Here is a 16,066-nt window from a genome sequence, read left to right on the forward strand (position 1 = left end):
AAGTGCTTTTAAAGTCTAAACAGAAGATCCTTGACAGGCTGCCTAGCCTGGTCCTCACAAGCATGGCCCACCAGTCACACCCCAGTTTTGCCGTAGCCTCTTATCTTAGCACGTAAAGGAGGCTTCCGAGTTTCCAAGGTTCGAGTAATTATTTTGGGTTCTTTTCAAAACATCCACAACAAATCACATGTACTCCTTGCATGAGCTGGAATTAGCCTCAGTACAGCTAATCTGTGGGATTCACAGCCGTTCTTTCCTCTCTCAGTCCACCTAGCTGGCTTCTGCCAATGTCTTGTCAGACCAGAGGACACACGCTCACACACACGTGTGCACCGACTCCTGCTTTCTGGCCTTCCATTTCTTCCTGAATTATGTGCTCCTTTGTCTATGTAGAATTAAGGGTACTCTGAATTCTCGTCTATGACTTCTCCCTCAAGAATCCGCAAGGATGGGGCTGTGAAAAGAGAGTGTTTTAAACTTCCGTGAGTTTACATACCTACCAGTAATCCCATAGTTTCACCAAGTTCACACCTCATTCTCTCAACCGGTCTCTTAAGCTGATGGCTACAAATGGCAAGGTAATGTGCACACTCCTTATAGATTTTCCAAAACAAGCATTTATATTTCATTTATATTTTTCTGCTTGGAGGGAAGTATCTAGATCCAGATACATCCGTTTGGTTTCTTTTAATTGCTTATTGCTGTTGGATGTGCATCTATACCCTTTCTTTGATGAGAAGTAAGAGAGACTGTGCTGTATAACACAGATGCTGGTTTTCAAGTTGGGATTAATTCCATATGACTTCCAGGAAATAGAGCTTGAAATGGGAATTCTACTTGTTATTCTGAATGTTGTTTTTTCTTTCCTCAGGCGTTCCAGTATCTCTCCAAGGCATACAAGTGTGATACACAGTCCAGTTGTTGGGAGAAAGATATTACATCATTTAAGGAAGTGGTTCAGCGAGCTGTAAGACTTGCACATGGTATTTGATGTAACGTTTGATGTCCTTGGTGTATTTTAATGTGTTTTCTTGGATAAGAAAAAGTGTTAGTCACAGGAAAGTTTTGTTACTAATAATTTCGGAGTATTTCATTGTATTGAAATTGTTGTATTCATCAAATATCTATAGACCAACTAGTATGTAGTAGGCACTTTCAAGCAATAAAAAATATAGGATAGAGGCTTAAATACGATTTGAATTAGTGACGGTATTAGAAACTTCAGAGATATGAAATACCTTTACACCTGTATTTAACCTTCACTTCACACAGAGTCTATTTGTGTCGATTATGTAGGCTAAAGATATGTTAACTTTTCCTGACTCATATTCTTCTTTTATAAATGAAAATGCTTGTTCATAAAAATACATAGATACCTGAAGTACATAATAATATAAAGAGAGCTGTGGCATATACAAAAGAAATTAAAAATATAATCTAATCCCTATCTTTGGGAAATTTAGTGGGTGATATTTGAGGCATGGGTAACCATACATATAAAGTTGTATGCCACTTGGGTAAGTAAATTCCAGATAAAGGCTGCTTTTAATTATTTGCATTAATGAAAAATATACCAGTTAACTTTAGTAATGCATTTTCACATTTATATTTGAATATGAGTGCATGATGCCCTGAGGTTGCAGTTCGAATAAAATAACGAAGCCACGACGTTAAGTACTGAGTCACAGGAACTGTGGACTCATTCTCAAGTCCTCCTCTAAATTCTTCCGCAGCAAATAGTTCCAGCAAATAGGGAGCCCACGGGGGACAATGAACAGGTCAGAGCTCTGGACAGGGAGACCTAAGCCCCAGGACCAGTGCTACCACGCACTTGCTCTGTGACTTGGGGTAAATTACTTAACTTCCCTGAGCCTTAGCTCTCTCGTTAGTAAAATAGGGATGCACCTACCTGTTGTAGTTCTGAAGAGTAAATGAAAACAAATATAAATGAAAACAAATTTAAAAATATAATATTTTTAAAATGCTTAACAGTGTCTTAGGCATGGTTTAAATGTCATTCCCTTGCTTCTTGCCCTGACCCTGTTCCCTCTGGGGTAGAAGATCTGAGCTGTATGATCAGGGACTCAAAACCGAAAAGAGAAAAATGAAGAACAAGAATAAAGCTTAACTTGCAAAAAAAGTAACAATATTCAAACAAGTTAGAAATGGGCTTAGGGTTAATAATTCTACTTATGGCCTTTGAGATCGTTGATAAACAAAATATATAAATATCCAATTTCCCGGGCCACTTACTCCTTGACAGACAAGGTGCTGAATTCAATATAGCTGAAATTCACTGTGTAAAAGTTTGAAGTAATTGCTGATAGACCAGCGAGAGGATGGTCTGAAGTAGCCGGAATTTATGTGGCTTGTGCCAGCCTCGTGGTGACTGGGCCCAGATGGAGTTCAGTCTTTATGTCTTTGGCCTTGGTGAATATAGTACTGTATTTGGGGAAACCCATGCTAAGGTATATTATGTACATAATTATACTAAGATATGATTTTCTGGGGAGAATTTATCTTATCTACTTCAACCTGCCAACCCTAAACATTTCTGTGAACAACTGACTATCTAACATTCAAAGCCAAGATTTCTGTTATCACTAAGTGATGTTATTAAACCTGTCAGATATAAATTTGCAGGTTAAGAAGTACTCCAGGAAAAATCTTCATTGTGCATCTTAAAGTTGATTTTAAACTATTTTTGGCACTGCGTTTCTATCAGGGCAATACTTGGGGAACAAACAGGTGTCTATTCTTTTAACTTCTCCTTTGACTTCAATGAATCATGTGTTGGTGTTCCTACAACATTATAAGCATATCTGAGTGGATACTTAGCTTTAGTTTCCAGTGATATTTTAGATTTATAAAGATAAATCTTAACCTTTTCTTCAGTTGCTTTTGCATACCAGTGTTTAGGGGAAGAATGAGCTGGGTCACTTTCTCTGTTCCTCTGTGTTCTTTTTTACCTTTCTTCCCAACAACTGTTCTCTACTCCACCCAATTCTGAAAAGGAAATATAACATAAAAAATATCTCCATGTGATCTACTCACTATTGGATTGCTATTTTTAAGAGTGTACTTCAGAAAGCTCAATAAGACGTTATAATCTCTACATATTGTTTGAGACCTTTCCATAACAATGTTGTCATTCTGTACCCATTTGTATTATCTGGAGGGTACTCATTTACAGGCTTAGCTATTCTGTTTTCTGGGAAAGGATGGGCAAAGTTCATTCTTTCTTCACCATCCAGGAACTTTTAAAATAATAGTTATGCATTTTAACTACAATCTGCCTGGAGGAAGCACTGCTCTCTGGGAATTTCCTGATGATTTGAAACAGGTTATCTCTCTCTCATTCATTGTCTTATCTGTCTGTCTGTCTGTCTATCTCAGTTTCAAGTGCCTTTTGGACATGGAATTGAGGAGGGGGACTAATAGAGTGTGTTTGTCTTTTTGCTCTAATTTTGTTTTCCTCAGAATGAAAATAAAGAATTGAAAAAAGAATCACAGCTGTTTCTGATATAAGTTACTAGATATTAAATAGCCCAGTACCTCAGCCATGGTAGTTACAACTTCACTCTACTAAGGGGCACAGACATCATAATCCTCACTGTGCCTTTTGAAAATGAGTTTAACATGTTGATTAGCATGGCTTCTTTCAACCCTTAGCTGAGAAATATCAGACTAATTATTACTTTAAGGTATGAATGTCAAACCTAGTTCTCGCCAGTCATGGAAGATATTACTAATTGATGACAAAACTATTTTTTCAGGCACAGACAACCGCCAGCAGTTACTTCGAGTTTCCATGCAAAAAAGAAATCTATTTTCTATCCCTGGTCTAAGATCCAGGATATTAAGTAGACTTTAATTGTTGTAGTCTGTAGTGTAGTCTTAAAATGTGATCTGGTTATTGTTCTGTTTGTAGTGAGCATGATTTAGAGGAACAAAAACAGGAACAAATCGGTGGAGAAATATCAGGTGTTATATTTTTGCCAAGTTCTTTGCTTGTTCTTGTAAAGCGTTAGTAGGTGGGCCTTTGGCCAGGGATGGTTATGCCCTCTTCATAATTTAAAATTTTAGGAAAATGGGCTCCCAAAATGCTGCAGGCAGACTCTTTGGAGATGAGTGACTTCATTCTCCCCTACCCGCTGCTGATGCCAAGCCTGGCTCCGCAACCCGGGAGCCTGGTTGTGGTCACGTGCCCTCAGTGCAGGCACCGAGGTTGTTGACATCAGCTCTTCCAGATGATGGTACAAACCCTGAGAATGAAAATGCAGTAAGAACTGAGCCGTAAACATCTGTCATGTCACTTCCTTGAGCTAGTGTCATCAGCAGTTGTGAGCCCTCGCGAGGGACCCAGCACCTTGGGAAGCCACACTGGGATGTGCTGCTTCTGTGTTTGCCTTCTGGGGGCACTTTGCGTTCAGTCAGATTTTATCTCTTTTTACCTAATTTCATTAGTTTGTGGGGGGTGTGGAGGATGTTTCTTCCCAATGATCCATAAATCACCAAAAAAAATCACCTGTTTTCCTCAAAATTTTCTCTTTAGCAATAAATTATCCTTCTTAAAGAAGAATAAAGGGGAGAATTATGCACATAATTATTATTCTTTTTCCAAAATAAAATCTTTCCATGGAGAAATATTTCTAAAGTCTTAATAAAATAATTGTTTCTTTTTTGTACCGTGAATTATCGTTACCAAGTTTTATGGATGTTTTCCCCATATTTATCTTCCAGTGGCTATGAAATGCAGTAAAAACAAATCTAAGCCCCAAGAAGCTGTTCAGGTGCTTTCTTCAGTTCGACTCAATCTACAGGGCTTGTTATCTAAAGCAAAGGTGAGAGTGAAATGTGAATTAATTAGAATCGGCATATGGAAAAAAGTCTTTAGTACCAGCTAACTGCTCTTAAATCTTTTACTTCGGGGTAATTTTAGGCCCATATTGCATTTTAGATATTAGCCCCCGCCTTCCCGATTACTTGCACTAATGAGGGTATTATTGGCCAAATGGCCAGACCACCCTAAATGTGTGTAACTTAAGTCTTAGAAATTAATATTTACAGTCCAGTCCTTAGTACTTTCTTTAAATTAAATGAAAACAATGCTCTTCTCTTTATTATCACTTTCCCCAAACTGTGGCATTTATGCCACTGGTAGCACTTGGGTAAACTTTCAATTTTCATATCTATTTCAAAGCATGTTTGAAAAAGTATAACTAGCATATCAAATCTACACTTTCATAAATATTATTGCTAATTTTTTGTTTATGGTAGTGATGAAATTTCACCTTAAAAAGACTTTTATGATGTAAAAAAAATGATTTAGAGAGAAAATATTAAGTAGGTTGTTTGGATTTGACAAAAATGGTGAAGGTAGATGGGTGACTCAGGTTTGACGACAGAAAACATGAACCAGCCAGTTGCACATACAGACCTGTGGACCAGTGCTGGGGTGGGAATGCCTGCGAGGGTCCAGGGAGCTTTTTGAAGACTGGATTCCTGGGCTCAGCAGGCAGCTCCTTGGAGCAGTCTCGGTATTTCAGCTGTGGTAGCATGTTCAGTTGAGTATGTTGCAATATGCCCCCCAGGCAATTCCTGTTACAAAAGGAGGGCTCATTTATATTTATTTTATTTTGTCGGGCTTTTTTGCTGTTACCAAGTCTTGATGATCTTTGTGGCTCTGAGTCCTAAGCCATAATTAATTTTCAAATAATTGACATAAAGGGTCTGATTTATATGATCTCGAATATAAAATATATTCGTTTTGCTTGTATATGCAGTGAATAGATTTGTTTTATTTGGATGAATAATATCCATTCATCCAAAAACCATCCTATGACATTGAAATGAATAATTGGTATTCAAGGCAACAATTTTGAAGAGCAGAGCTCATTCGAAATTCAGGCATATTATTTGATTCATCCTTTAATTGTTGCAGCTTGTACCTTTCCAGGATGATGAACAGAACCAATACTGCCATTGCTACTATAATGTTATGGCATTATTATGCAAAGGGAATTTTAATTCTATACTCTGTCTCTATATTATTGTAAAGAGATTTTTATTGTTTCTGATGCTTCTGCTTTGTTCTTTATGTTGCAGCAACTATTTACAGATGTGACAAGTGGAGAAATTTCTAGGGAGTTAGCTGATGAAATGGCAGCTATGGAAGCCTTAGTAATAGAGCTCCAAGACCTGAGCAACCAATTTCGAAATCAGTATTGACCGTCCTGGGAGCAGTTTCTGGAAAAGGTGCTCTCGCCTTCTGGAATTTCTCTGTACCTGTGTATCAGAAACACTCGATACTGATTTTTTAAAATAAATTTTTCTTTAATGGCTAACGTCGTTTTTTGTGATTTTTTCCAAATGTTTGAACTTCCTGAAATACGTTAAATAAAAACTTCTCTATTTCTTTAGGATTAGTCAAATTTAATATTTTTATTATTCTTGAGGTATTTCAGCAAAAAGAGCAAAAAAGTTATAGTTCTCTTTTTAGCATAGGGTTTATTCTCTCTCAGCCTAAAATGAATTAGATCATTCTTTAGAAGAACTTAGTCTAAACAGGATAAAAATTCACACTACAAGTTTGTGGCATCGTTAGATTGGCTGCTTTTATCCAAAAGTGATAAAAGAGTAGATTTGATGATGGAAACCTTTTCACTTCTTGAGATTTTGGTATTTGTGTCAGAAAAGTACAGTCTTGGCTAAATTAGAAGTGTGGGCATGGTTTAACTTCTAAATCAAGAAAATGCAAGACAAAAATGACATAATCCAAATTTTGTCTCAAGCATTAGCCACTAGTAACCAGGCTGACCCCCTCGTCGTGTGTACTGCCAGCCCCAAGATGCTTGTTTAATAAGGTTGTTATGGGTGAAGACAGCTATAAACGGTGCCATATTACAAAAATGCAAAAGTAAAATGCTTTCTTAGTAATGTCTATGGAAACAAATGTCGAAGGCAGCAGCTGAGCTTAATAATCTTACTAGAAAAGTCATAGTGAGGAATTCTAAGTCCTGGCTTTGGTTGCTGAATTTTGGGTTCCATGCATAAGTTATTTGACCCTTGCTTTTTTCCGTGTTCTTATTTATACAATGTGAATAATTTCTATTCCTTGTTTCTTTGTGAGTTTCAACTGCCTTTGGAAATTTAAAAATACATAATCCATAAATATAAGTATTCTGAACATTAAAAAAAGTCTAAAAACTTTCATCAACAAATTTCTGTTATGAATACTTATCAATGCTTCCATTCCTTAACCACCTGCTTCTCATTTCTATTATCATACTAGCCTAAAAAATGTTGATGTATGCCCCAAAGCAGTTTCTCTTACAGGAGACACAATAACTATGAGAAAGACAAGTAAAATGAAGCAGCATGAGTTAATATTAAATGTCCACTCAAATATTTTATGGAATCCATGGGGTAACAGGTGGGTGGTTGGATGGATGGATGGACTGATGGATGGTTAGAGTGAGGTTTTAAGATTACCTCTTTATCAATACCTACCTGTGAACCCCAATAAAAAACTAATAGATACTGAAAAGTGCTAAGATTTCGGAAATCAAGTGATTGAAGAAGAGTTTCCAAGTTTTAGAAGGTTTTAGTTCTCAATTCTCTTTTAGGTTCAAGGTGCAAAGGCATCAGGGAGTGTGAGTTTTCACAAACCAAGTCACAAAAGGATGTTCCCCTTCCGGTTCTGTTCTCAGATGCTATGCTGGACCAAAGTCTCCTGGATGCTTCTCTATACCCTCTTTTATCTTGGAATGATCTCACAAAGGAGGGAGCTATTAGATGTCTTCTTTTTAAGACATAGACCTATTAGTTATGTTTAATAATCTTACCTATGTGAATATTTCACATAATTTATGAAAATGTGTAGTAAAGTAGGAAAAGGTTGGGTTTTATCAAAACCTCATCTCTGCTAACTCCTAACACTTAATACTTAATATTCAGATAACTTGATTTCTTTATCTGTAAAATGAGTGTGGTGATAATAGTACTTTCCATCATGTTCTTAATGCCTCTTATTAGCACTTTCTCCCAGCTGCAGAGCCAGTAACAGTATCTGTTTTGACAGTTATATTTTATTTACTCTAGGGTCTTTAATACTTCACATTGCTATATAATGATTTAAATATTTGTTATTTCCAAATGCCTTATCTTTTTTAAATTTTAACTTTGGTTTTCTAGTATTAATACTTTTGTTTTGGTTCATCAACTAGAAAAATATAAAAGATGAGATCCTTTAATCTTTATTGTGTTCCCACAGCATGATAATAATGCTAATAGCTACCAGTTATTGAGTTCTCACTATGCACTGGGTAGGTTTGTGATATCACCAGGAAACTACAGATCACAAACTCTACATAGAGAAATAGCCAGAATTCAAAGACTGCTAAAGACTACATTCCTTCTACTTGCTATGTTGGGCCTAGAAAAAGCTATTAATGGTCAGTCTTCTCTTTCTAACAATGGGACACATGCAAAGTTTGCCTGTCATTGTTTATAAAGTTCTTCAAGGAGAGAAACTCTGTGAGGTCTCAGTTAATAATAGCCTGTGGTCTGTTAAGATTATTTACTCTTTTTTTAAAAAAAATTTAATAAATTTTTTGCTGGTCTTTTTTTCAAAGAAGCAGCATAGCAAATGGTGACCCTAACTGCAGAGGAGTTGAAATAAACCCCAGTGGATAAGAAATTCCTTCTCTACGCCCAAACTTAAACTTCAGGAAGCTTAGAGAGTTGGTGCTAAGTCTGGAAAGCAGAGCTATGGAGTGTGTGTCAAGGGCTGGCGAATAGAGTTGGGGGGGCGGTTTTCAGAACTACAGAATCCTGAAATGGATTTTGAAATTCTGATTGAGGGCTGAAGAGGTTGGCCTTACCTCAAATGGAGCCTCAGTCTGGTAAGAGGACCCGAAACATTGGAAGCATTGACTGATTGTGTATCAAGGCTCTTCTCTTCGTGCTCTTAGTGTGCTATTCATAAGTAGAAATGTGAAGAAATGATACCCAATATGTGTAGTAAATTCGCCTACTTTCTAGACTGCATTCAAAGATTGTGCATAGCAGAAGTATGGCTAGTGTGGGCTATTCGTGACCATTTTTCCAAATTATAGTAAATCTACTAGGTTAACACCCTGGGTGAGTCTGAATAAAAGTGTTCTTTTTTTTCCATTTCTGTTTTTATAACATCCACATCAATCTACATCACTGTTTAGATAAGGTAACTCTACTTTACTGGCCAAGAGTGAGGAATAAAACCTGTTAAGTGGATGCAACACACTTCCTTTCTGCCTGTTCATTCCACAGGCCTTATAGTGAAATGGCAAAGAGCCTTTATTCCAATGGTGGGCGCCATGCTGTGGTGATACAGATGGATTTTTCACAACGTGCAGAAAGTGCTTATAAATAGATAGGTTTCAATCAACAAGTAGCTTATTCAGGCATGTGCTCAAATATAGTAGCTGCATTCATTAGACAGACATTTCTACTAATCCCAAGACTATACTAATAAAAGAGTAATCCCTTATGGGCCAAAGGTAGTGCTGGCTCGCTGTTAACTCTTGTGGAGTCTTTCACAGACCAAGGCCTAAGAATAATTGTAGCTACATTAGGTTTCACCAAGTGAACTATAAAGCTGAGCTTATCTTGAAATTTTTTATTTTCTTATTTTTTTAAATTGCAGTAGTTTAGTGGACAAAGAAGCACTTTTTACTCTGGATACGCAGCTTGCCACTAAGCCAATTTAGAGATCAATTATGTGTGCATTTGTGTGTGTGCTTGTGTGTTATGTGTGTGTGTTCTCGTTTTATCATAATGCACCTTCTCTTTCCCCCTGGTTAATAAAGTGGTTAATAAAGAGTTCATTAGAGCAGATTTTGTTTTTTTCTCTGACTTGAGAATAAGTTGTCAATTTTGAGAAGGTCTTGCAAACTCTTAGTGGAGGGGTTAGACTTTTTACGTGGCCCTGTCCTTGAGCTTGGCTTTGCTCTGCAAGGTCTTTACCCTTCCCACATGATTCAGCTGTAATTAGTTGGCTTAGCACAACACAGATTTTTCCCTTGCCGGTGGTGTCAGATCTGTTTTCCTTTTTATTATTCTGACTTCTTATGAACTGCAGGACCTGTGAGTCAACCACACCATCTCTTGGCCCTGGCCAACATTGTGATCTGTGAAAAGGGACTCCTGCCCAGGACTGGAAGGTGGAAAACTTATGTGATTAAAGTGGTCTTCTGAATGGTAAGTGTCAGCCATTTTTGACTCTTTTGTGGTAGTCTCGCCAGAAAGGGTGTATGTGGCAGGGGGGTAAATCGTGTTAATGTCATTAAGGCCTTGCTGACGTTTTCCATACTGAGGGCTCAGATGAACATCAGTATCTACAGACATAGAGACCACACATGCTGTTCACATAAAAGTGTTTCTTGAAGACTATTACTGCGGGCCTTGAGGACGTCCATAACCTCTCTGTGGGCTGTCAGTAATCCATAAGACAGATATGTTACAAGATCAATCGGGAGGATGCGCATAATAGTGGTTTGAAAATGAAAAGGCTTAATAGAAATAAATATAAGTAAGGGTGCCTTAGAAACCCCTGGATAATAAGCATTGACACAACCTTTTCTGTACCTCTCTTGGGAGCTTGATGATGACATTCAGTGCTACTGGGCCACAATGCCAGAGTGTCGTGATCCTCAGCATTTTCATTCCGTAGTAATCCTTCCCTGTTTCTGGGCTGCCAGTGCGGATCGGAGAAGGGAGGAAGGAAAGAATGCTGTGGATTTTTATGAAGCGAAAGAGGGAGAAAACCAAGTTCCTATCATCAGAATTTCTCAGGTTAGTGCTTGGAAAAGGAAAAAGAAAAGATGATAAGGAAGAGTAGGTAGAAAAATGATGAAATGGGGGAATTGACTGATCAGAATGATCTCAGGGTGACAAGACCTGGACTTAAGTCCCAGCCTCACCACTCTGTAGCCATGACCACACCTGAGCCCCTGAACTTCTTTGGGCCTCAATTTCCTCATTTATAAATTGCAAATAGCCACCCTACAGACCAGGCAGGATTGCCGTGGCTGTCATATCAGATGATGTGTGTGAAGTATTTTGTGAGCAACTTGCACAATTAGTTCTTGTTATGATCAAGGGAAAAAGGCATTATGGGTGGTCTTTTGGGTCCCATGGACTGGTGGCTCCCCAAATGGGGGCATCCAGCAAGTCACCTCCAGTTTCTGTGATCCCTGTGGGGTCATAACCTTGTGGTTCAAGAAACAATGCTGCAGACTTTTTTCCGGTCTTCTGTGTGCCCTTTGTCACTCTCATTGAAATCAGTTTGGCCTATGGGATGTCTGGTGCCAGGGTTGATAAAAGCTGTCCTGGTATTTTTACTGCTGCCTGGCCAGAAAACCTGCTTATGCCTCAACAGTTCTTTTTTCACAAAAATAGAGCTCTCAGCAATAGAACTAGAGTGTACTCTGCATACTAAGTTGATTCTCCTGACTATAATCAGTAGGACTCAGGATTATTATTTTTTTTGGGGGGGGGAGGTAGTAATGCCCTGATTAATGTTAACCTTCTCCCTTTAATAAGTTATACAAGTTCCACCCATGCTCACTGCCAAAAAGTTAGAAAATATAAGAAGAAAAAAATTAAATCACCCCAAATCTACCCCTGTAGAAGATAAACATGTTAACATTTTCCTGCATATCCTTCTGTACTATGATATATATATATATCAGAGAGAGGGGGAGAGAGGATGTTTTAACTTCATTAAGCTTTCTAATGAAGCACGTGCACGTAGGCCTGTCTTTAACCTGGTGGGACTCAGAGAGCCAGAGCACAAATGGAGCCCCCATACCGTATATCTAAATATTAAAAGTTGTAAATCAAGCTAAGAAACTGTTCAATAAAACTTATTTTATGCTACGATCTTGACACATGTTTTTTTATACTGACTTGGAAGGCCATATTTTAATTTAGAATTCTCAAAACCTCAGAATTCCAGACAGGAAGAGGGTGATGCTTGGAGAACCGGCCCTCTCTGTCCCCCTCTGCTCTGCAGGGTCCTTGGGTGCCCCTGTGTGCACGCCACAGAGCAGGTGTCAGGTCTGTCATACCACCAGCAGCACTGCAAGCTGCCCCTCTGACTAGGAGGGCACAGGCCGGAGGCCACTCTACCGTCAGTATATGCCCAGGAAGAGGCCCACAGAGCCCCGTGATGCAGACGTTAAGCCTTTGGCAGGAGACTCTGGGGTCCCAGGGGCCTGAGCTTGGTCTGGAAGGTGGGGGTAGTACAGGCCCTAGGTGAACACGTCCCCTCAGTCCTGTAAGGAAGGGGCAGAGGGACCTTGTAGAGTGAAAGGCCCAGGCAAAGTCACTTCTTGCCTGGTTTTAAGGGTGGAACTTATGAGAAAATGGTGTCAGATGTAGGAGTTGTGGGGAGGAACACTTATTCCCCCGCTCCTTAATTTCCTTAGAAGAGAGAATTTCTATTCTAAAGATTAGGAAGGAAAATAGGAGGGACAATTTAGTCATTTAGCCTCTCTCCACTCTACTGCAATGCAGGAGCTGTGACTTAAGGAACCAGAGAAGACTGACTCCCTCTCCTTTCTGTCTCTGTCTCTGTCTCTGTCTGTCTCTGTCTCTCCCTTTGTCTCTGTCTGTCTGTCTGTCTGTCTCTTTCTCTCCTCTCCCTCTCTCCCTCTCTCCCTCTCTCTCCTCTACTGCCAAAATAGAAGTTGCATTCTCTTCCGGCTCCTGCTCTCCATGACAATACACTTGAGTCAAGGCCCCAGCTTGCCTGAGAGATGCCCCCCCACCCACCAATGGGGCAGTAATTCTGGGTTGAGATAGGCATCTGCTCTATAGTCCCAAAGTCTTCCTCTATGGATTAATCCAGGAGCTAGACTTCAGAAGTATGAGGGAGACCACATGTGATAACACATGAAGATAATAAAACTGACATTTTGATTTCTGTTTATCTGAGTCTAGTGTCTATACCACAATTGGTTTCAAAATTAATTCAGAGGACAGGAGAGTAATTAGAGTCAGAATTCTTGGATTCAAGCCCTAGCTATATTCATTGACTTGTCCAGTAGATTTTTTTTTTCTTAAGGTCTGGTGGAGTTTTTAACCATGGTTGTGAATCAGAGCCATCTAAATAATTTTACAAAAAACAAAAATCTTATTTTAAACCCTGGAGAGTCACGTCCATTAGGACTGAGCAAAAGTGATTCTGATGCTTATCTGTGTTTGAGAATTATTGAACATAGTTGAGCTTTATAACATGAAAATAATTTCTGTATCGCTTTGTCATAGACTGACAGTGAGGATTAATGAAAAAAATGCCCTGAAAACTAAAGGTCTCTATATAAAGTATTGTTACTTTTATTGTGAATAATTAGTACTGTTAATAATAATAATTATTAATTACAATAGTAATTAAAAATGTACATTTGGAGCAAAATATAATGAAATATATATCAATTTCATTTGCCAGCAATCTGACTGACTAGACATCCAGGGAAACCCGTATTTACAACAAGTAAATATGTTAGATAAAACATTTTTTAAAAATTTTCTTTTAAATGGATGGCTGAATTGGTGGTGAAATAGGGAAATTCTTGGTGGCCATAAAGCATGAATCAAGAGAGGTAAGTGAATGCTACAGGTAATGTGTGTCCTGAAGTCATCTACTAATTCCTGGCAGGTAAACTGTGTTAATGTGCTTGGGGACAGGGAATGAAGCCCAGAATCCAGCAGGGTGGTAGGTTGGCTTGTGGACCTTCTGTGTCCAGGACAATTCTCCAGGAAAAGTGGAACAAATGCAGCAAAAACCCCACTCCTCAGAGGGATATTGATGGGAGCTTATCTAAGATGTGGCTCTGGGTTAAGGGGAAAAAGAAAAAAAATCTCTGATACTTCCTAACCATAAGGCTACTCTTTTATTGGAATTCATACTCCCTCTGTGGCCTAAAGCCAAAAGTTTTTAGCTGGCACGCCCAGATTGATGTGCCACCAGACATTTGATAGAATAAACCTCTTTAGAAGAATGCACTTTGAACACAGAGTTCAATGCATGACTCTGATAAGATTCCAAGAAATATGAATTCATAATAAAAAATCAGGAACATAGTATGTATGACACTATGGGTAAGAATCAGTTGAAACAAACAACAGAATAAGATTGACAAAGGCCACAGATGCTGGAATTAGTAAATACAAAATATAGAAGTTCTTCTTTAAAAATGTTTATTAGCATCTCTGACCTCCACCCGTTAGATGACAGCAGCATACCTCTCCCAGTTATGAAAAACAAAAATCTTTCTGCACATCGCTGTGTCTCCTGAAGGGAAAAGTGGTCTTCTTTTGAGAACCACTGAGTTAAGCAACAGATTAGAGCCGAAGAGAATTAGTGAAGGGAAGGACAGCTCTGGATGTAACATGGCACGTTCATATCAGAAAGGGAGAGAAATAGAAGTTAGGGGAAATGGAGATCAGATTTCCAGAAAAAAATGTGTCTAATGAAAATTTTAGAAGGATGTTAAAGAGAATGGGGAAGAGGCATTTAAAGAATAACAGCTGAAAATTCTTCAGAATTGATGAAAATGATTCTTAAATTCAGAATTTCCATATAGATTTAAAAATCAACTTCTCAAATTACACATATACAAATCTGCAGGGATTTTGAAAAGGAAAATAATTTTAGCGATACCGTTTATAAAAGCAAAAAAAAACCCAAATACTTAAGAAATAGTATTTTTTAAGATGGCAAATACTTCAACAGAAAACTAAAACATTTTCAGGAAAATTAAAGAAATCCTAAGTGAATAACTGATTGGAAATAATATGTCATGAATTGTAAAATATATAGTAAAGATGTTGTTTCTCCTCAAATTGATCTATAGATTCAATATAGTCTTAATCATAATTCTAGTCGATGTTTTGTGGAAATTAAAAATCTGATTCTAAAACATATATGGAAATTCAAGGGCTGAGAATGCCAAAACCATCCTGGAGAATCAAGTCGAAGACCTAACACTACAAGATACTGACACAATGCAGCAGCAGTTATGAGTGTGATATTGGTGCAAGGACAAATAGACCAATATAACAGACTGCAGAATCCAAAAGTACCCACACATATGCAGACACTTGATCTATGACAGAGGTGGTTGCCAAACAGTGGAGAAAGGATGATCTTTCAATAAATGGTGCTGTTATTTAGATATCCATATAGATAAAAAGGGCATCTTGACCCCTTAATCCCATACCATGCATAAAAATCAGTTCTAAGTGAATTGTAGGCCTAGATGTAAAACAATGAAGCTTCTAGAAGATAATATGTGAGAATATCTTTGTGGCATTGGCAGGGCTGGGGGGCTGGGGGGTGCAGAGATTTGAATGGGACACAAAAGCACTAATCCCACAGGAAAAAAAAATTTAGGAGCTCTGTTCATCAAAAGACATGACAAGGAGAATGAAAGCAAAAAGGTGGGAGTAGATATTTGCAATACATAAAACAAAAAAGGATGTGTATTCAGAATATGTAAAACACACACACACATGCACTATAAAACAATAAAACAATCCAACTAAAAAACTGAGCATCTAAAAAACAGCTAATAAAACTATAAATTATATTCAGACAGTCATCAGAGAAATGCAGATTAAAGTCACAATGAGATGACAACATAGTCAACAGAATGGCTGGTATTGAAATGATTATATATCCCAAAGATGGGGAGTAACAGCAAACTAGCAACTCTTAAACATTGCCGATAGGAACATAAATTGATAAAAACATTCTGGAACACATACTCTACAACCTAACACTTTCACTCCTAGATGAACACACATACACAAGCACACATGCACCAAAACTCTCATACAAGAATGTTTAGAGCGGCATTATCCATAATAGCCCCCAGTGGAATCGATCCAAATGTCTCTACGGTGAAATGGACACATAAATGGTGGACCAGGTGTGCAGTGGAGCAATACGCACCAACGAAAGTGAAGTTACTGCAGCTACACCACGTGAGTGAATCTCTTAAACGTAATGTTCAGC

At 38.2% G+C, this 16,066-nt stretch overlaps 1 protein-coding gene and 1 long non-coding RNA gene across 2 annotated transcripts in view; one reads left to right on the forward strand and one right to left on the reverse strand.

Moving 5' to 3' along the window:
* Positions 1–6,344, forward strand: part of TTC27 (tetratricopeptide repeat domain 27) — a 137,841-nt gene extending 131,497 nt beyond the window's left edge. The window contains exons 18-20 of the mRNA XM_006910377.2: positions 872–983; positions 4,744–4,844; positions 6,109–6,344. Of these exons, the coding sequence (XP_006910439.1) occupies positions 872–983; positions 4,744–4,844; positions 6,109–6,231 (336 nt within the window). The 3' untranslated portion in view covers positions 6,232–6,344. The remainder of the gene's footprint in view (positions 1–871; positions 984–4,743; positions 4,845–6,108) is intronic.
* LOC112478471 overlaps positions 4,145–16,066 on the reverse strand; it is a 20,426-nt gene continuing 8,504 nt past the window's right edge. Inside the window, exons 2-3 of the long non-coding RNA XR_003045854.1 lie at positions 5,441–5,601; positions 4,145–4,265 (exon numbers count right to left, since the gene is read on the reverse strand). This is a non-coding gene — a long non-coding RNA (uncharacterized LOC112478471). The remainder of the gene's footprint in view (positions 4,266–5,440; positions 5,602–16,066) is intronic.

The sequence above is a fragment of the Pteropus alecto genome, unplaced genomic scaffold (assembly GCF_000325575.1).
Source record: "Pteropus alecto unplaced genomic scaffold, ASM32557v1 scaffold61, whole genome shotgun sequence".
Classification (NCBI taxonomy): domain Eukaryota; kingdom Metazoa; phylum Chordata; class Mammalia; order Chiroptera; family Pteropodidae; genus Pteropus; species Pteropus alecto.